At 35.5% G+C, this 17,354-nt stretch overlaps 1 protein-coding gene and 1 long non-coding RNA gene across 2 annotated transcripts; both read right to left on the bottom strand.

The window, feature by feature from the left end:
• Positions 1–6,463: 6,463 nt before the first annotated feature.
• On the bottom strand, positions 6,464–6,997 carry LOC140181958 (uncharacterized). The gene is made up of 2 exons (XR_011877663.1): positions 6,670–6,997; positions 6,464–6,581 (listed from the first exon to the last, which is right to left on the bottom strand). It is a non-coding gene; the product is annotated as an uncharacterized lncRNA (long non-coding RNA).
• Positions 6,998–7,078: 81 nt separating this feature from the next.
• LOC140182272 (zinc finger BED domain-containing protein RICESLEEPER 2-like) lies at positions 7,079–8,688 on the bottom strand. The gene is made up of 2 exons (XM_072228423.1): positions 7,203–8,688; positions 7,079–7,113 (listed from the first exon to the last, which is right to left on the bottom strand). Exons 1-2 carry the CDS (start codon positions 8,686–8,688, stop codon positions 7,079–7,081), a joined length of 1,521 nt encoding a protein of 506 aa, XP_072084524.1.
• Positions 8,689–17,354: the final 8,666 nt, after the last annotated feature.

The following is a 17,354-nucleotide window of genomic DNA, read 5'->3' as shown; positions in this document are numbered from 1 at the left end:
TGAAAAAGAATAGTGAGATATATAAATTTCGAGTTATATCTTAAGATTAGTCCAATTATTTTGATGTGGTGGCCTTGCATTTACTTTCTGAATGTATGAATTAACTGTGCATATTTGATGTTGAAGTTAAGTATGTTGGCTCTTGAAAGAATGATGAATTTAGAAAAATATTATTGGTGATTTGAAAAATCCAAAATATTAGTTCTTGAAGAAAGAAAAAGCAGCAAAAAAATAAAACAAAAAGCTCAAAAGAAAAAACAAAAGAGCAAGGGTCCAAGACTTTGAGTATCAATGGTTAGGAGGGCCAAAATTGGCCTAAAAAGTTCAAATGAGCTGCTATCCCTAACTAAATGCTTGTGGTGTGAAGGTGTCAAGTAAAAAGCTTCAGACTGAAGAGTTAAAGTCATGATCCAAAGCAAAAGAGTATGCCTAAGAACTCTGGACACCACTGTTTGGGACTTTAAGCAAAGCTAAAGTAGAATCCAAAGGATTCCCCCAGTTAACTGTCTGTGGCGTTTATGTATCTGGTGGTAATACGGAAAAACAAAACTCTTAGAGTCACGGCTAGGCTAAAAAAGAAGCTGTGTTCAAGAATCAAGAAAAAACAACAAAAGAGAACCAATAATATCATCCGGATTCTAGTTCCAAGGGATGCCAACATTTCTAAGCTTCAAAGGAAAGTGAGATGCTAAAACTGTTCAGAAGTAAAAAGCTACTAGCCCCACTCATCTAATTGGAACTAAGCTTCATTGACAACTCTGAGAATTATTGTATTTTTCTCTTACATTAGTCCTACTTTGTTTTTGGTTGCCTGAGGAGAAGCAACAGTTTAATTTTGGTGTTGTAATGAGTGGATATTTTAGACGGTTTTGGCATTGTTTTCCTAGTGTTTTTAGTTATGTTTTATTGAGTTTTAGTTAATTTTAATAGGTTTTAATGAAAAATTCACTTTTTGGATTCTACTTTGAGTTGTTGTGTTTTTGTTATGATTTTAGGTAATTTCTTGCTGAAATTGGCAAGTTTTGGCAGAGTCTGATTCAAAGGCAAAGAACAGAGTGTAGATGCTGTCAGATCCTGACCTCCATGCATTAAAACGAGGTTTCTAGAGCTACAGAGGTCCAAATGACATGCTCTCAACGGTGTTGGAAAGCTAACTTCCAGGGCTTTACACCAATATATAATGGTCTATAGTTTTCTTTGACGAAGACTGCCCATATTGGGCATTGAACGCCCAAATCACCCCTTTTCTAGCGTTCAACGCCCCAAAGGGAGCAAGCCCAGTATTGAACACCCAAACATGGCATTCAACACCACCAAGGGAGTACAAGGCAGCATGGACATCCCTCTAATGGGCATTCAATGCCCATTCCTCAAGCCAGACGCCAATCTTAGCCTAAAACTCTCGTCAAAGTGGGCCCAAGAGTGGATTTTCGCACCTTTAGTCTAGTCTATCATATTTCTGTACTTTTTTATTAGTAGATTAGTATATATAGGAGAAGATCACCCATGTTTAGGATCTTCTGCCTCATCTTCTTCTATTACTTTCATTTTCTGTAAAGCATGAGTCACTAAACCTCCTAGGTCAAGGTTAGGAGCTCTGCTGATTCTTATGGGTTAATAATATTACTATTTCTATTTCAAGATATGTTTGATTCAATTCTAAGATGCATTCTCGTTCTTCATCTTTATGAATCCGGGGTGGAACGGAAGTATGACCCCTTGTTCTACATGAGCTCTTGCGAGTCTCAGAAGGGATAGCATTGAACTACAAGCTTGAGGTGACATCTCTTAGATGGCTAATCCATAATCTCGTTGGGGACATGGCAACATCTGTTCAGCCACGTTCTAGGGCGATTAGGGCCTTTGTGGTATAAGCTAAAATCATAAAGCTTCATTCTCCGATCCGTAAGATCTGACCTTGTCTATGGCATTTTGAGTAGGATCACTAGAGATTGAATTTCTAGAGCTTCACCCTCATTCAGATTGAATGACCATTAACGTGGCGTTAATCACTTATAGCTTGCCATGGAATGAATCATCCATTGTTGGAATAGATAGTAAGAGAAGTTGATCCGGAAAGATAAAGCATCTCCAAAGCCTTAACCGATTTCTCACTATTGTTTCTTTGCAATTTCTTTATTGCTTTCTTGTTTTGTTTATGCGCATTCAACAACACACAATCAACTTTCTATTCACCAGACTAAGATCTGCAGGATAACCACTGCGTGCTCAATCCGACAATCCTCGTGGGATCGACCTTCACTCACCTGAGGTATTACTTGGATGATCTGGTGCACTTGCCGGTTAAGATGTGCGAAGTTCTAAATTTCGTGCACCACAACCCCACTTATAAAAATTTTTGTCCTAAAAAATTAGCATATTACGTAAAATATTACATAGTTTCAACACTTTATTTTATTATTATTATTTATTATTATTATTTTTTTAAATACCTTATGGAAGATGCAAAAAGTCTCAATGTATTTTCATATGGCAAAGTAAAGGTTACAAGGTAGGCTTGATATCTCAGAAAAACGAATAGCTAAGGGAATTTGAGTAAACATATGCAGTTAAGATCGAATAAAAAAACGCATATGAAAAAGAAACAGGATTGGAGAATAATTTAACTTTTCTAAGAAAGGAACCTCAGACAAAATTTCAGGACAAACCATGGAGGAATAAGATACGTAACCGAGCAATCCCGAGACGTAACTGCTAACGCTTCCGAAACCCACGATTTACGTTACCTATTACTTCTATTTCGTCCATGATAATCCACTAGTGTTCTCGTATACACAAATCATCAGTATTAAGTTGGCCAGACCTAATATCATGAAGAATGCAACGGTCGACTAACAACATTAATCGATAGACAGTCATGCATCTAAAACTCAAACTCTTGTCACTAGGTCAAGTTCTATTGCATGATAGACACTCAGAGTATGCAGTGAAGCATAGTCAGTCCATTCCCAAGGCTCTAATAGGAACGAACTGCTCTGATACCATAATGTAGTACCCTAACTTTTAGTACCTCATGATTGTACTAAAAGTCTGAGCGCTACTTACCTCTAAACCTTTTTATGATATACTATCTTTATTTAATATTGAGCCCTTACGAATATGAACCGAAACTTTAACCAAGAAAATGAAGAGTCGGTACTTTAAATCATTTAATCACAAAATTATATATATCCACGTAGCATTATATACATAGACTTACTCAAAGATCCCCAAATACAATTCCAACCCCTCTAAAAACCAAAAGAATAAATGACGAGGGGAAAATAAAATCTAACAACTCAACTTGTAAACAGAATCTTCTATTTTCTCTTGTAGTTCCGCACTAAGTCTTCGTACCTGTAGCTGAAAGGGGTGGAGATAGGGGGTAAGAACTGGGGAGTTCTTAGTAGGGTCGGGGTGTATAGTTATATTCATTTCATATATACTTGGTCAGCAACAACAGTCAACAAAGTACAATCCAATTTAACAATTATAGAATACAGAATTCAAACAATCATTTAGCACACCCACAATCATAAAAAACACACTCACAAACAAATATGTGCAAACAAGTATGATGCATGTCTATCCCTAGTGCAGGTAATGAGATCATCTGTCGGTTTCGACCTGCTCCCAACGTAACTCAGCAGCCTTTGTCTAATTTTGGTTTCCAGTGTTATAACCTCTGTAAGCAACCTCTGTCTTACAAGTGTGACTCTCTTGAGCCGATGTATGTAAACATAACCTCTGTAAGCAACCTTGGTCTTACAGGTGAGGCTCTCTCTGGCGAACATATGTATCGATAACTTCTGTAAGCAACCTTTGTCTTACAAGTGCGACCATCCCCTGAATTGGCCGATGTATCTCTGAAAGCAAATCTCGGTGACTCACCACCGTATCTCTGCTCGTTTTTAGCAGGTACATAATCATCTCAGCTCGTTCTCAATGTCAAACAATACTTCTATTTATCTCCTTTTCGTTTTGTTCTTTCTTTCATTTCTTTTATTCGTACTCTCTGCTCTCCTGTGGCAGAGGTTCTTTAGATTCTTTTAATCTTTGCTCTCTGCTCTCCTGTGGCAGAGGTTTCTTTATTATTTTTCTTTTATTTTCTTTCCTTTCTTCTTTTCTTCAATCTTTTAATTCTTTATCATAACTTAACTTCACATTCTTCCCTCGCCTTTCGCTAAGTATCTTATGGAAAAGAATTATAAAGTACTTTAATTAAGTCTGCGTTGTCTAAAGCTTTTGAGATCACTCTATTTGCTCCTCTAACATATAATAATATTAATGATATCTTTACTAGATAATATTCTTAATAAAATAATAATAACAATAATATTAATAAGATATTTTAAATAGTAAATAAATAATATATATATATATATATATATATATATATCTTTTCTTAAAACTTAGTTTATAAAATCTTATTTTTAAACTTTTATTAATTACTTTCTAAATCACAAACTTTTTAATATTCTATTTTTAACCGAAATATTTTATAAAATTATATTTGAACCCTCACTTATTTTTAAATTTATAAAATAACCTGAACTTCTTAATTACTATCCAAAATACCCCAAAAACGTATATAGTTACAAAACTAACTTCAATTTTTATTTATTAAATTACTATTTCATTCTCAACTATAAATCTTAATTCCCCGATTATAACTTTATCAAAGAACTAAATCTCATTTCCAAAATTCTTCAAGTTTTTAGCTTGAGTTTTAAGTCAGTTTTTTTAAGCTTTACTATTACCGATTTCTCGCGATTTTTCATTCAATCTTTCAACTACCGAATCTCATCAATTTACTCAAAATTTCATATCATAACAGTCCCAAAATCATTAAAATAACCACAGCTAAGCTGTTCCTCATAGCCAAACCAACAAATCACAAGCAACAACAATAATTCAACATAAACTCATTCAAACTCAAACAATAATCAACTAAATCAATATTTACTTATCAAATTTATATTTAATTATTATAAAGTTACCAAACCCTACCTCCGTGCGAAATCAAATCAACAGATATACAAGATAAACTTTCTGATCGAGCGGCTGAAGAAAAAATGTCAGAAATCGTATGTACCTCGTAAAACTTCAATTGGTCGAACTCAAAAGGAAAAGAAGCTACATCACCATTAACTTCTATCGGACAAAAGTAATGCCAACGTGCAGAAGAGGAAGATACGAGCACTTTTACCGGATTGGATTTTTTATTAGAGTTACAGATCGTAAGAAATCTGGAAAGAAAGTTTAATAGGGTCACGGTTCTTCAATAGGAGCTTTTGGTCTCTTTCTCTCTTTTCTTTCTTGCATGCAATTCGGTTATGAAGGATGGAAGATAGAAGAAGGCATTTTTGCCTTAATGGGGTATGATTTGGGAAATAAAAAGGGTTAAGTGTCATTACCTAGTGTTATTTGGTTTTCATGATACATATCTCTCTCTTTTCTTTCTTATATGCTCGGCTAAATGATATTATGAAAACATGTTTCATTTCTTTCCTTTTCCCAAATGGCTTCGGCCAATTCTTTTCTCTTTTCTTTAAATTTTAATAATAATAATAATAATAATATAAATATAGTTAGAGTAGTGTTATGATAAAAATAATAACAATAATAATAATAATAACAATTATAAAAATTAATTTAAATTTTTACTTATCAAAATAGTCTTTAATAAATACTTTAAACTAATAGAATAAGTTATGATTAAATTAAACTTTAATAATAATAAATTTTATTTAATTATTTTTATTAAAAATAATTTTTTTAAAAATAAAATCTCAACAAACATAATAATTCATAAATAACTAATTATTTAATTTACAAAAATTTGGGCCTTACAAATATTGTGCATACGATGATGCCAAACCAGAAGCAAAAGTGATTTATGCGAGAATCATGTGAGTACTACACGTATGCATAATTTCAAATGTTTTGAGCCCTTGTTTTTAAAGTCATGCGTATGCATAGATGATGCTAGGGGTGTCAGGCGGGGAAGCCCGCCCCGTCCCGCCCCGCCCCGCCGGAAGCCCGCCCTCTGGCGGGCTGGCCCGCCCCGCCCCGCCTATTCTGGCGGTCCCAAAATCCTAGCCCGCCCCGCCTAATGGCGGGCTGGCGGGCTGGCGGGCTAAGCCCGCCTAATTAGTTTTTTTTTTTTTTTAATAAGAACATATCTAATATCTTTTATTTAAATCAATATAAATCGGGCTAAACCCACCTAATTAATTTTTTTTATAAGAACATATCTAATATCTTCAATTTAAATCAATATAAATACAAATATTAAATATAAATAGTCTTCAAAGTATATAAATAGTCTTCAAAGTAAATAAACATAATCCAATTATCCAAAATACTCAAGTCATAGTTATAAATAGTCCCATAGACAAAATAAATATATAATCCAAAGTCCAAAAACATAATTATAAATAGTCTTCAAAGCAAATTAAACTTAATTCAATACACTTAATTTTCATCTTCATCTTCATATAAGTCAATAACATCATTGGAACCAACTCCTGAAGAATAGCCTTCTCCTTTTGCAATATCTTCCTGATCTTTATCTTCCTCTAGAAAAAAGTAAATAAATATATTAGCAAAATAGTACATAATAATGTTCAAAATCACTCAAGTATGTATGTCATAAATATAATATACCAAAATCATCATATCCACGTATCCAATTTCTGGTGCAAATCACCGCTTCAACATTATCTGACAACAAACGACTTCTATACTTATTCAAAACATGAGAACCCATGCTAAATGCAGATTCTGAAGCCACGGTAGTAATAGGAATGCTCAACAAATCTCGTGCCATTAGTGATAGTGTTGGAAAACGATGATGATTGTCTTTCCACCATTGCAAAACATCAATGATTGCATCATTGCAAAATAATGTTGCCTCACTCAAATAAATATCCAGTTGGTTCTTTCCACTTTTCACTTCAGCTTCTTGATTACGGGACATCAAATCCTTTGCATTACAAACAATATATGAATCAAAAAGCATGAAAAATTAAAAATACATATAATCAAGTAGATAAAAATACTTACACCAACAATTTTAATAAGCTGAGTTCCAATTGCAGAAGATATTGCCTGAGAAAAATTACTTGAAAGTTGGGAAGAACTCTCCACAGTTGTAGAGGAATTTTGGTCATAAACCTCAAAAAGCTTGTATAACTTACTCTTCACATGCTCCACTTTGTCTTTAACACTAATAGGATCAATCTCATTATAGCAATGAACCAAAGTGTTGAGTTTAAATCTAGGATCAAGAACTGCCCCAAATGCAAGAACAACACTGTATTCTTCCCAATATTTCTTGAACTTAATCATCATTTTTTCTCCCATGTTCCTTATAAGCACTTCATCATTCTTCAAACTATTCATTAAAATCAGCTGGATTTGCCAAACTTGTAAAAAATACAAGTTGGATGTTGGGTAAAAAGTTCCAGACATCAACTTGGTAGTTTCGTAAAATGGTAACAAGAAATCACATATCTTTTCAGTTCTTCTCCACTCATCTGATGAAGGACAATACTCCCTAAACCCAGCTTCTTTTACTTTATACAATTCAAAAGCTTTCTTATAAGGAATAGCACTTGCAAGCATTGCATAAAGTGAATTCCACCTAGTAGGAACATCTAAACATAATGCAGTCGTATACTCAAGTCCCTCAATATCTTCAAAACATTCTTTAAACTTAACCATTCTACTTTCAGATTTTCTCAGAAACTTAATACCCTCTCTAATCTTACACACTGCATCACCACATATTTTCATTCCATCTTGGACAATAAGATTTAAAATATGAGCAGAGCAACGAACATGAAAGAATTCACCACCACACAACAATGAACCATGCACATCCAAAGTACTTTTCAAATGTTCAACACAAGTATCATTAGAAGAAGCATTATCCAAAGTAATGGAAAAAATCTTTTTATCAACTTTCCACTCAGTCAAAAGCGTAAAGATTTTAGAAGACAATTCATATCCTGTGTGAGGAGGAGGCATATGACAAAAATTGAGAATTTTACTCTGTAATTTCCAGTTCTCATCAACAAAATGTGCAGTCAAACATATAAACCCCTCATTGGTACTTGAAGTCCAAAGATCAGATGTTAAGCAAATTCTATTTGGAATGGAAACTAAAATTTTTTTAAGTTTCGCAGCTTCTCTCTTGTGGACTTTCACTATGTCAGCCTTAACCGTGTTCCTAGAAGGAAGTTTCAAAGTTGGACTAATATACTTCACCCAATTTCTAAATCTCCTATCATCAACCATATTAAAAGGCTTATCCCCAGCAACTACATACCCAGCAAACATATCTCTAGCCACTCCTGAATCAATCTTAAGTGAACCCATTTTAAGTTGCAATTCTGCTATAGTTTGACCAATATCTTCATGCTTAATTTGAGTACAACTATCAAGATGACGTTTTATAGTAGAAGTGCCATATCGCTTACCTCCAGCTTTAAACACTTTCTTGCATCCTTTACACTCAGCACGTTCTACTCCATCCTTATCTGGACCGAGCTTTTTGAAAAATTTCCAAACATCAGAGGTTGCTGGTCTCAGCCTTTTCGAACTAGGTTCATCAACCTCGACCGGAGCAGCCTCAGAACCAACTCCAGTAGTAACAAGGTTACTCACAGTTTCAGAATTCATATTTCCTGAAATAAAAGTAAATGAAAATTGTTTATATGAACTAGGATTTTCAACCATTAGCAAACCATAAAAAAACCATAATCAGATTTAACCATAATCAGATTTAACCAGATTTCAACCATAATCAGATTTAACCATACAAAAACCATAATCAGATTTAACCATAATCAGATTTCAACCATAATCAGATTTAAACCAAATATCAACCACAATCAAAAGTCAACCATTATCAAACAACACAAAAAACAGGAAACAATTTCTGAATCCGCATCAGATTTAACCAAATAGGCAAAACTCAGCCATTATCAACCATCATCAAAACTCAACCATAATCAGATTTAACCAAATATCAACCATAATCAAAAGTCAACCATTATCAAACAACACAAAAAACAGGAAACAATTTCTGAATCCGCATCAGATTTAACCAAATAGGCAAAACTCAGCCATTATCAACCATCATCAAAAGTCAAAACTCAACCATAATCAGATTTAACCAAATATCAACCATAATCAAAACTCAACCATTATGAAACAACACAAAAAAACAGGAAACAAAATATCAACCATTATGTACCATATTCAAAACTCAGCCATTATCAAACAACACAAAATATAAGAAACAATTTCTGAATCTGCATCAGATTTAACCAAATAGGCAAAACTCAACCATTATCAACCATCATCAAAAGTTAAAAACTCAACCAAATATCAACCCTAATTTACCTATATCAAACAGCAGTCACAAAACACAACAAACAACCCTAAATTGATGAATCTCAAACCCTAAGCCAGAAAACTTACCAGAGGAGGCGAGGACCACCGACCAGGACAGAGCCACAGAGGAGGCGAGGAGCAGCCGTGACGGATAGCGAGACCAGCAGAGTCAGAGGACAAGACCCAGCCACCCAGGAGCCCAGGACCGAGACCAGCAGGCAGCAGCGACGACGGCCAGACGGAGAAGCAGCGGTGGCCACGACGACCGAAGATCGACGGTGAGAAAACTGAATCCGACTCAGCGACCGTCAGGGGCGAGGACGCAACTCTGAAGTTCGAGCTGAGAGGTAAGCGAGTGAGGAACGCAGGAACCGAGTGAGAAGACTGGAGACGCAGGAACGCAGGAACCGAGCTGAGAGCCGTCGAGGAGACTGGAGACGACTGAGTATTGCCGACGAGTCGACGACGAACTGAGGACTGAGGAGTGACTGAGTGAGGAAGCTGCAAATATGGAATTGGCTCTTGGGGTTGGGGGCGTTCAGCGTTGGGGATTCATTAGGTTAGGGCGAAATTAGGCCATTAGGGTTTCGGCCGTTTGGCTGGGGAAAAAATGAGGAATGGCCGAATGGGGAATTGGGGTTTGGGGTTGGGGATTGCCGATAGGGGTCGGGTCGGGTAGGGGGTTGGCCGGGTGGGTGGGTTCATGGGTTCTGGGTCTGGGGTGGAAATGGGTAAATGGGTTCAGCACCTGCACTTCAGCCCAAAAAAAAAAAAAAAAAAAAAACTTCAGCCCGCCGGGGAAGCCCGCCCCGCCCCGCCAAAGCCCACGGTTTAAACGGTTTGGGTTAGGCGGGCTTTTGTCTTTCGGCGGTCCCAAATTTCCAGCCCAACCCGCCTATTTTGGCGGGTTACGCGGGCCGGCCCGGCGGATTAAGGCCCGTTTGCCACCCCTAGATGATGCCTATGCATGACCCCCCTTTTTCGTATAAAAAAGAATGTGAGCCCTAATCACTCGCAGACTTATTCTCTTACTTCTTCTCTTCTTCTCCTCTTTCCACCTCTACAACCTCTCAACCCTCTTTATCAGCTCACTTTCGGTGAGCCACTGCTACTGGCGCCACCTCCTAGTTGGCCATTGCAGCTACTCTACTCAGCTGCCCTTCCCTCATCTCTTCTGTTCTATTTCTGCTTACTCTGTTCCAAGTTTTAATTTCATTTTTGTTTTTAACTTCTGTTCACATTGATTAATCTTGTCGCATTAGTTAATTTTGGTTAGTTAGTTGGTTGGATTAATTTTTTGTTTTTAATTTCTGATCAGGTTCATCTTAGGATTAGTGTACCTTGTACATAATTGCTTATGCTTTCATGGTCTCGGAGTTGGAATTGAATTCGTTTTTCAGTTTGTGTGGATTATTTGGACTGTTTTGCTATTGATTATTCTGATTTGTACTGTTGTTTGCTGCTTTGATGATTGACATTGTGAATTTGGTTTCGACAGACTCTTAGTTGTGCCATTTTATGTGTCGTAGGATGATGCACACCAAGTGTTTGTTAAGAGGACCCAAAGGGGTTATAAATAATTTTTGATCATGTCTTTAAGAATTAGTGCTTGTTCTCATATGATACTTGTTCTTTATGCATTGATGGGGATTTGATTTGTCCTTAAGTGACCCAAATTTCTGATTTTGTGACTGTTGTGATTTTTGTCTGAATCTGCAGGACTACTGAATTGTTCCTCTCTAACCCAATGATATCCACTTATTATGCTTTTTAGATTTTGGGTCATATTGAGAACGGATTTCACAGGTTGAAAGTAATCTTGTACTCGTTAATTAGTGAGTGATGTCAATGTTTGAATTTGTTCTTCTCACACTGTTTGACCGTGCTCTTGCTTCATTCTTGCATTAACTATTTATGGATATGCCTCTATGATTATATCGCATTCTCAATTACATGTTTAGCTACCATGTGATTTAGAACTCTTACTTTTGTTTGGCATTATTCACCACGTGTATTTTCTTGGCTTTGGTACCTCTGTGACTATGCTTAGTTTTTGTCGCATAGTTTAGTCGCGATTCAATTATGGGCGCTTTTTTTAAACTCATTTTATTTCCAAGAATTATTATAAACCGATATTGATACAAAAAATATGTTTTTGGTGATTATGTAAGTCTTATGGATTGAACTCAGTTGCTTTGGATGAATGAAATTATTTGCTTGATTTAATTATTGATTTCTTGGGTTGGTGTGCTGTTGTTGGTAAAATCTGATTTGGAAAGTTGATTCGATTGAATATTATGAAAAGTGATTTTCTTGGATTTGGAGTTGATTTGGTTTTGAAAATGATTCGACATTGAAAATGATTTATTGAAAATGAATTGATATTGAAAATGGTTGAAATTGGAAGTGGTTTGATATTTGAACATGATTTGACATAGAAATTGGTATGAAATTGGAAATGGTTTGATATTTGGGAATGGTTTGGTTTGAGAAGGTTGAGAATTCTAAATTATTGATTGATGCTATTGAAGTTGATTTGAAATTGGGATTGATGAGATTGGTTGATTAGATTCTAGATTTTGTTGATTTTCTTGAGTTGAGTGTTATTGTTGTGATAATGGTTTATTAGAAGTGATTTGAATGATTGAGAGATATTTTGTTTGGTTTCGTTGGGACCCTTGAAGGATGGCAAAGTCCGAATTGTAGAGGAGATGCTGTCAAAATTTTTATAAAAGTTGGAGATTTTGTTTGAAGTGATTATTTAGAAAGATTTGAATTTAAGAATTATATTATTTGACTTTGATTTATTATGAAAAGAATTAATTAAGTTTTGAGTTTTACTTATTTAAGAAAGGAATTATACTATTTTGAGTTTGATTTATTAAGAAAAGAATCATGTTTTGTGTAACACCGAATTTTCAGTACGTCTTGATCATACTAAAAATCAAGCGTCACAAACTTGCTTTCCTAAAAATTAATTAAGAATTTATTAATAAGCCTTTGATTGTATTAGCACGCGAATCGAATTTTCGGAAAACTAAATTAATTAAGTTCGATAAAATAAAACGAACATCAGAGATAGAGATAATATACATCATACATACTATTTACATATGAGTTAAACCCCAAAATGGTCCTTGAGATTGGCGTTTTGCACTAAAATCGTCCCTGAGATTTCAATTACACCAATTACGTTCCTGAGATTGAAAAAAATGCACCATCGTAGTCCCTGGCCCATTTTCCATTAACGACGTGATGACATGGCATGATGACGTGGACTGTAAGTGACACGTGTCACTTCATGATTTGGCCACGTGTAATGGTAGGATGATGTGGTGACCAGTGACACGTGGCATACTGACGTGGATAGTTGTGCCACGTTCGCAATGTTATTTGGCCACGTGTCCGGTTGTGCCACGTGTCGCAACAGTATTCGTCCACGTGTCATCCATTATGCCATCGTTGTATATGCACCAAATTAGTCCCTCACTTTGCATTAAGTGACTCATTTTAGTCCCTGAAATTGAATGTCGTGCACCAAACTAGTCCCTTCACTTATTTTTTCTCATTTTTTTTAAATTTAAAATTTTAATATCTTGGATACACTAATTTCAATTCTATTTTTTCATATATCGTTTAAATACAAGTGCTTTTATAAAAAATTTTAAGATTTTAGTTTTAATTATATAATTTTTTTAATAATTTAACATTGGTAAATTTTGTAATATATAAGTATGTTATTATAAAAAAATAATTATATGATTGACTAGACATATTTTTTTCATAAAAAAACGTGTTTTTAACAAGAAATTAATAATTAAAATAAACATTTTTTTCTTATGAAATACACGTTTTCGTTATGTATAAATGAGCTAGATTGAAGGCACTTCAATCACCCTCACTACCACCTTTGACCTCTGCAGTCTAGACGAAAGAGGTCGGAGATGGTAATGAGGGAAGCTTGAAATGCCTTCACGTCAACTCCAAGACGGCGGCTATTAGAGGTATCCGAAAGAAAAAATTATTTTATAAAAGTAATGAAAGAGGTCGGAGATGGTAGTGAAGGTGCTTGAAAAGCCTTCACGTCAACTCCAAGTCGGCGATTAGGGTATTCGCAAGAGAAAAAATATTTTATAAAAACACTTTTATTTGAAGAACGTGTGAAAAAATAGAATTGAAATTAATGTATTAAAAAATATTGAGAATTTTGAATTTATAGAAAAAATGAGAAAAAATTGGTGAAGGGACTAGTTTGGTGCACGACATTCAATTTCAGGGACTAAAATGAGTCACTTAATGCAAAGTGAGGGACTAATTTGGTGCATATACAACGATGACATAATGGATGACACGTGGACGAATACTGTTGCGACACGTGGCACAACGGGACACGTGGCCAAATAACATTGTGACACGTGGCACAACTATCCACATCAGCATGCCACGTGTCACTGGTCACCACGTCACCCTACCGTTACACGTGGCCAAATCATGAAGTGACACGTGTCACTTACAGTCCACGTCATCATGCCATGTCATCACGTCGTTAATGGAAAACGGGTCAAGGACTACTATGGTGCATTTTTTTCAATCTCAGGGATGTAATTGGTGCAATTGGAATCTCAGGGACGATTTTAGTGCAAAACGCCAATCTCAGGGACCATTTTGGGGTTTAACTCATTTACATATACATATATAAATATACTGTCATACAGGATATGAGTTAGCGTACAACCCTTCACATCTTGTTACTATATACATAATCAACACTCTAGGCCCTAGTCCATATAGGAAGCCCCTAAGCTGGAGCCCAAAACTAGCGTAATTAACTATATACATTCTACTCTCTCAGTGAGTCTAATCAAAAGTGAAAGACTAAACACAAAAGCTAGGCTAACACAAAAAAAAACTACCAAAAGTCACATCCTCAGCTTCCAAGAATCAACTGTCGTCGTCAGAAGAAATCACAAATCACATATGAATACTCCTCAAGGTCCTCGTCCTCTTCATTAGAAATATCAAAAATCTTAGGAGGGATACTGGCACTAGTACTACTACTCTGGTTCACACTCGTTGTTCCACCAATGGAGGTGGTGTGCAGCTCCTCAGATGATGGCTCAGATGAAGATACTAAGATCTGCTCTACAAGAATATCCCCCCTCCGGTATAGGCTCTGGTATATGCTCCTCCATAGGCTCAGGCTCAGGCTCAGGTTCCACCTGATCCTCAAGCTGATTAGGGTGTTGATGAGGTACAGGTTCATCATGGAACGGGTTAAACAGAGCATCAGGATGAAGCCAATGCAACAGGAACTCATAAGGTGTATCGGGGTTAAATAGCAGAGTGTTAATCGGATGACGGAAGGGTGGTCACGCAGAATGTACATACGGGTCCTAATCTCTGTAACTACTACATAAAACCTATGCTGTACAAGATCCTCATATATGTAGGGAGGGTCCATCTTAAAGAACAGAACTCCTGTCTCCATCTGAAGGGGAGGAAAGAAGGGGTAAGGTTCTTAGTAAGGTCGAGGGTAGTTAGTTATGTCAGGATTTTAACAGTTCAAGTAATTCACAGCCAAATATATAAGAATCACAGAGGAAAAGCCAATCAGAACAATTCAGAATACCATTAAGGATTGCACAAACACAAGAAGACAATTATAAACAAATTCACATTATCAAGTAAAATGCAAATGCGCAGCAAGGATGATGCATATCTAGTCCTATTGCAGGTAATGAGCTCATTTGTCGGTTTTGACCCGCACCCGATGCAATCCAACTCGCAAGTCGGATAAGGCATTCCAGTGACATAACCTTTGCAAGTTTCCACTAAACCTCACCGATTCTTCGTATTTTAATATAATCTCTTGGCCATTAAACCTCACCAATTTTATTCAAAAACTAACACAATGACAGCCCCAAAATAGTCTCATCACCACGGTTTGGGCAGCACCAAAATGATCGAACCACAAGCATAATCACATACAATAATATATCAATAAAATTCAATATAAAGTCAATCAAACTCCATCAATAATCAATCACAACAAAAAACATTCACTTATTCAACATAAATTTAATCGGTGAGTTTTTATTGAAACCCTATCTCTGTATGAAATCAAAACAACGAAAACTTCATATAAGCTTTTTGACCGAGCTGCTGAAGAAGAGAACGTCAGAAATCGTCTGTGCCTTCTAGAACTCCAATCGGCCTAACTCGAGGGGAAGGAAAGCTATGTCACCATCAACTTCTATTAATTAGAAGTGACACTAACATGTAGAGGAGAAAGATACAAACACTTTTATTAGATTAGATTTTTTATTGGAGTTATGGATTAAAAGAAATCGAAGAAGGAAAATGAAAGGAACTCACTGTTTTACCATCCAATTTGGCCACTCTCTCCGTTTTAATAAAATGCAGGTTCGGTGATTACAATAATGAATTAGAGAAGGTGCTTAATATATTTGGTGATGATTTTGCAAGGCAATGGTGGTTAGGTGTCATAATATTACCAATTTTTCTTTTCCTTCTACTTTGGTTCAGCTGATGATTCATGAGGGGTTAGAAAATATTATATTTAGTGGAAGATGGTTTAGTACTGGTAAAGGTGGTTTGGCAAGTTTCGGTGTAACCGAGGCAATGGTTCAGGTTATAAATATCTCAAACAAATAATTATGAAACTAGATATATTAATACACAAGTATTAATATATATATATAAGGGTAATTATTTACGAGTTAGTAATGTAAATGACATTAGTAACTTGATAGCAAAAGATATATGATGGAGCATTAGTAAATCTAAGCTCATCAAGAAATACTGATAATCATTTATATCGGCGAGTATCGAGTTTGATAATAATAATAATAATATTACTATCTAAACTCTATTATAATTAGACCAAGAAAAATAAATAAATAACATAATATAAAATTATATTACTATTTATTTTACTTCTAGGTTCGAAAATGGCTCGCCGAAATAATACTAATCGCTGAAATAACATTGTTTGAAACCGTGTTGGCATAAAAATTTGAGTTGTTACATTTTGACTTTAATTTATTTTAGAAAGGAATTATGTTTTGAGTTCGATTTCATATGAAAAGACTTATATTTTGAGTTTGATTAAAGAATTATCTTTTGAGGAGTTTTGGTGACTTTACTGTATTTGAATTTGATTGGTGAAGAAAGATAATTTTTGGGTCTCAAAAAATCATTGAACTTGAGAATGAAGTTAAAAGTGGGCTTTATGCAATTACTTCAAATATAAGAGTTATGCTTTTGGGGATTTTCAAACGGAATTGAAGAATGCATTATTCAGTTTAATTTGAGATTTTTGGTTTGGTGAAAATGGGTTTTATTAAATTGATCTGAATTAAAGATGAGGTTGAGGATTCCCTCTCTTGTTGCGGTGAACAAGTTTGAGGTTGAGGATTCCCTCGCGTGTCACACTGAAAAGTTGAATAGAAGGTCGAAGATTTTCTTCAGTTCAATTCTGTATTATTAATTCTAATTTTGGTTATGTTTGACTATGTTGGATTGAAATGAGTTTTGGATTGATATGGCGAGGATGGTGGTTTTATCTCATTCACAGAATAATGAGTTTTGAAAAAGATACAGGTTATTATGCCTAAGAGGTGTACAGGGCACTCATCCTGCGAGAAATACAGGTTATTCTGCCAGCAAGGTGTACAGAGCACTTAACTCTGCGAAGTGTGCAGGGAATTCAACCTTATGAGGTTTCCTCTGTCGGCGAGGTGTACAGGGTACTCACCTTGCGAGGCTATACTATTTACATAGCGAGTAAACAACAGAGAGGTCAATATCTGGTTAGCTACTGGATGTGTCGGGTTCTAGCAGTTAACCGACACGTGAGCTCATGGCTAGTAGGACAGGCATGCATCATACTGTATTTATGTGTATTGTTTAGGTATGCAACTTGTATT

The sequence above is a fragment of the Arachis hypogaea genome, chromosome 19 (genome assembly GCF_003086295.3).
Source record: "Arachis hypogaea cultivar Tifrunner chromosome 19, arahy.Tifrunner.gnm2.J5K5, whole genome shotgun sequence".
NCBI classification, from domain to species: domain Eukaryota; kingdom Viridiplantae; phylum Streptophyta; class Magnoliopsida; order Fabales; family Fabaceae; genus Arachis; species Arachis hypogaea.
Note: the sequence above shows the minus strand (reverse complement) of the source record. Positions and strands in the feature narration are given on the sequence as shown.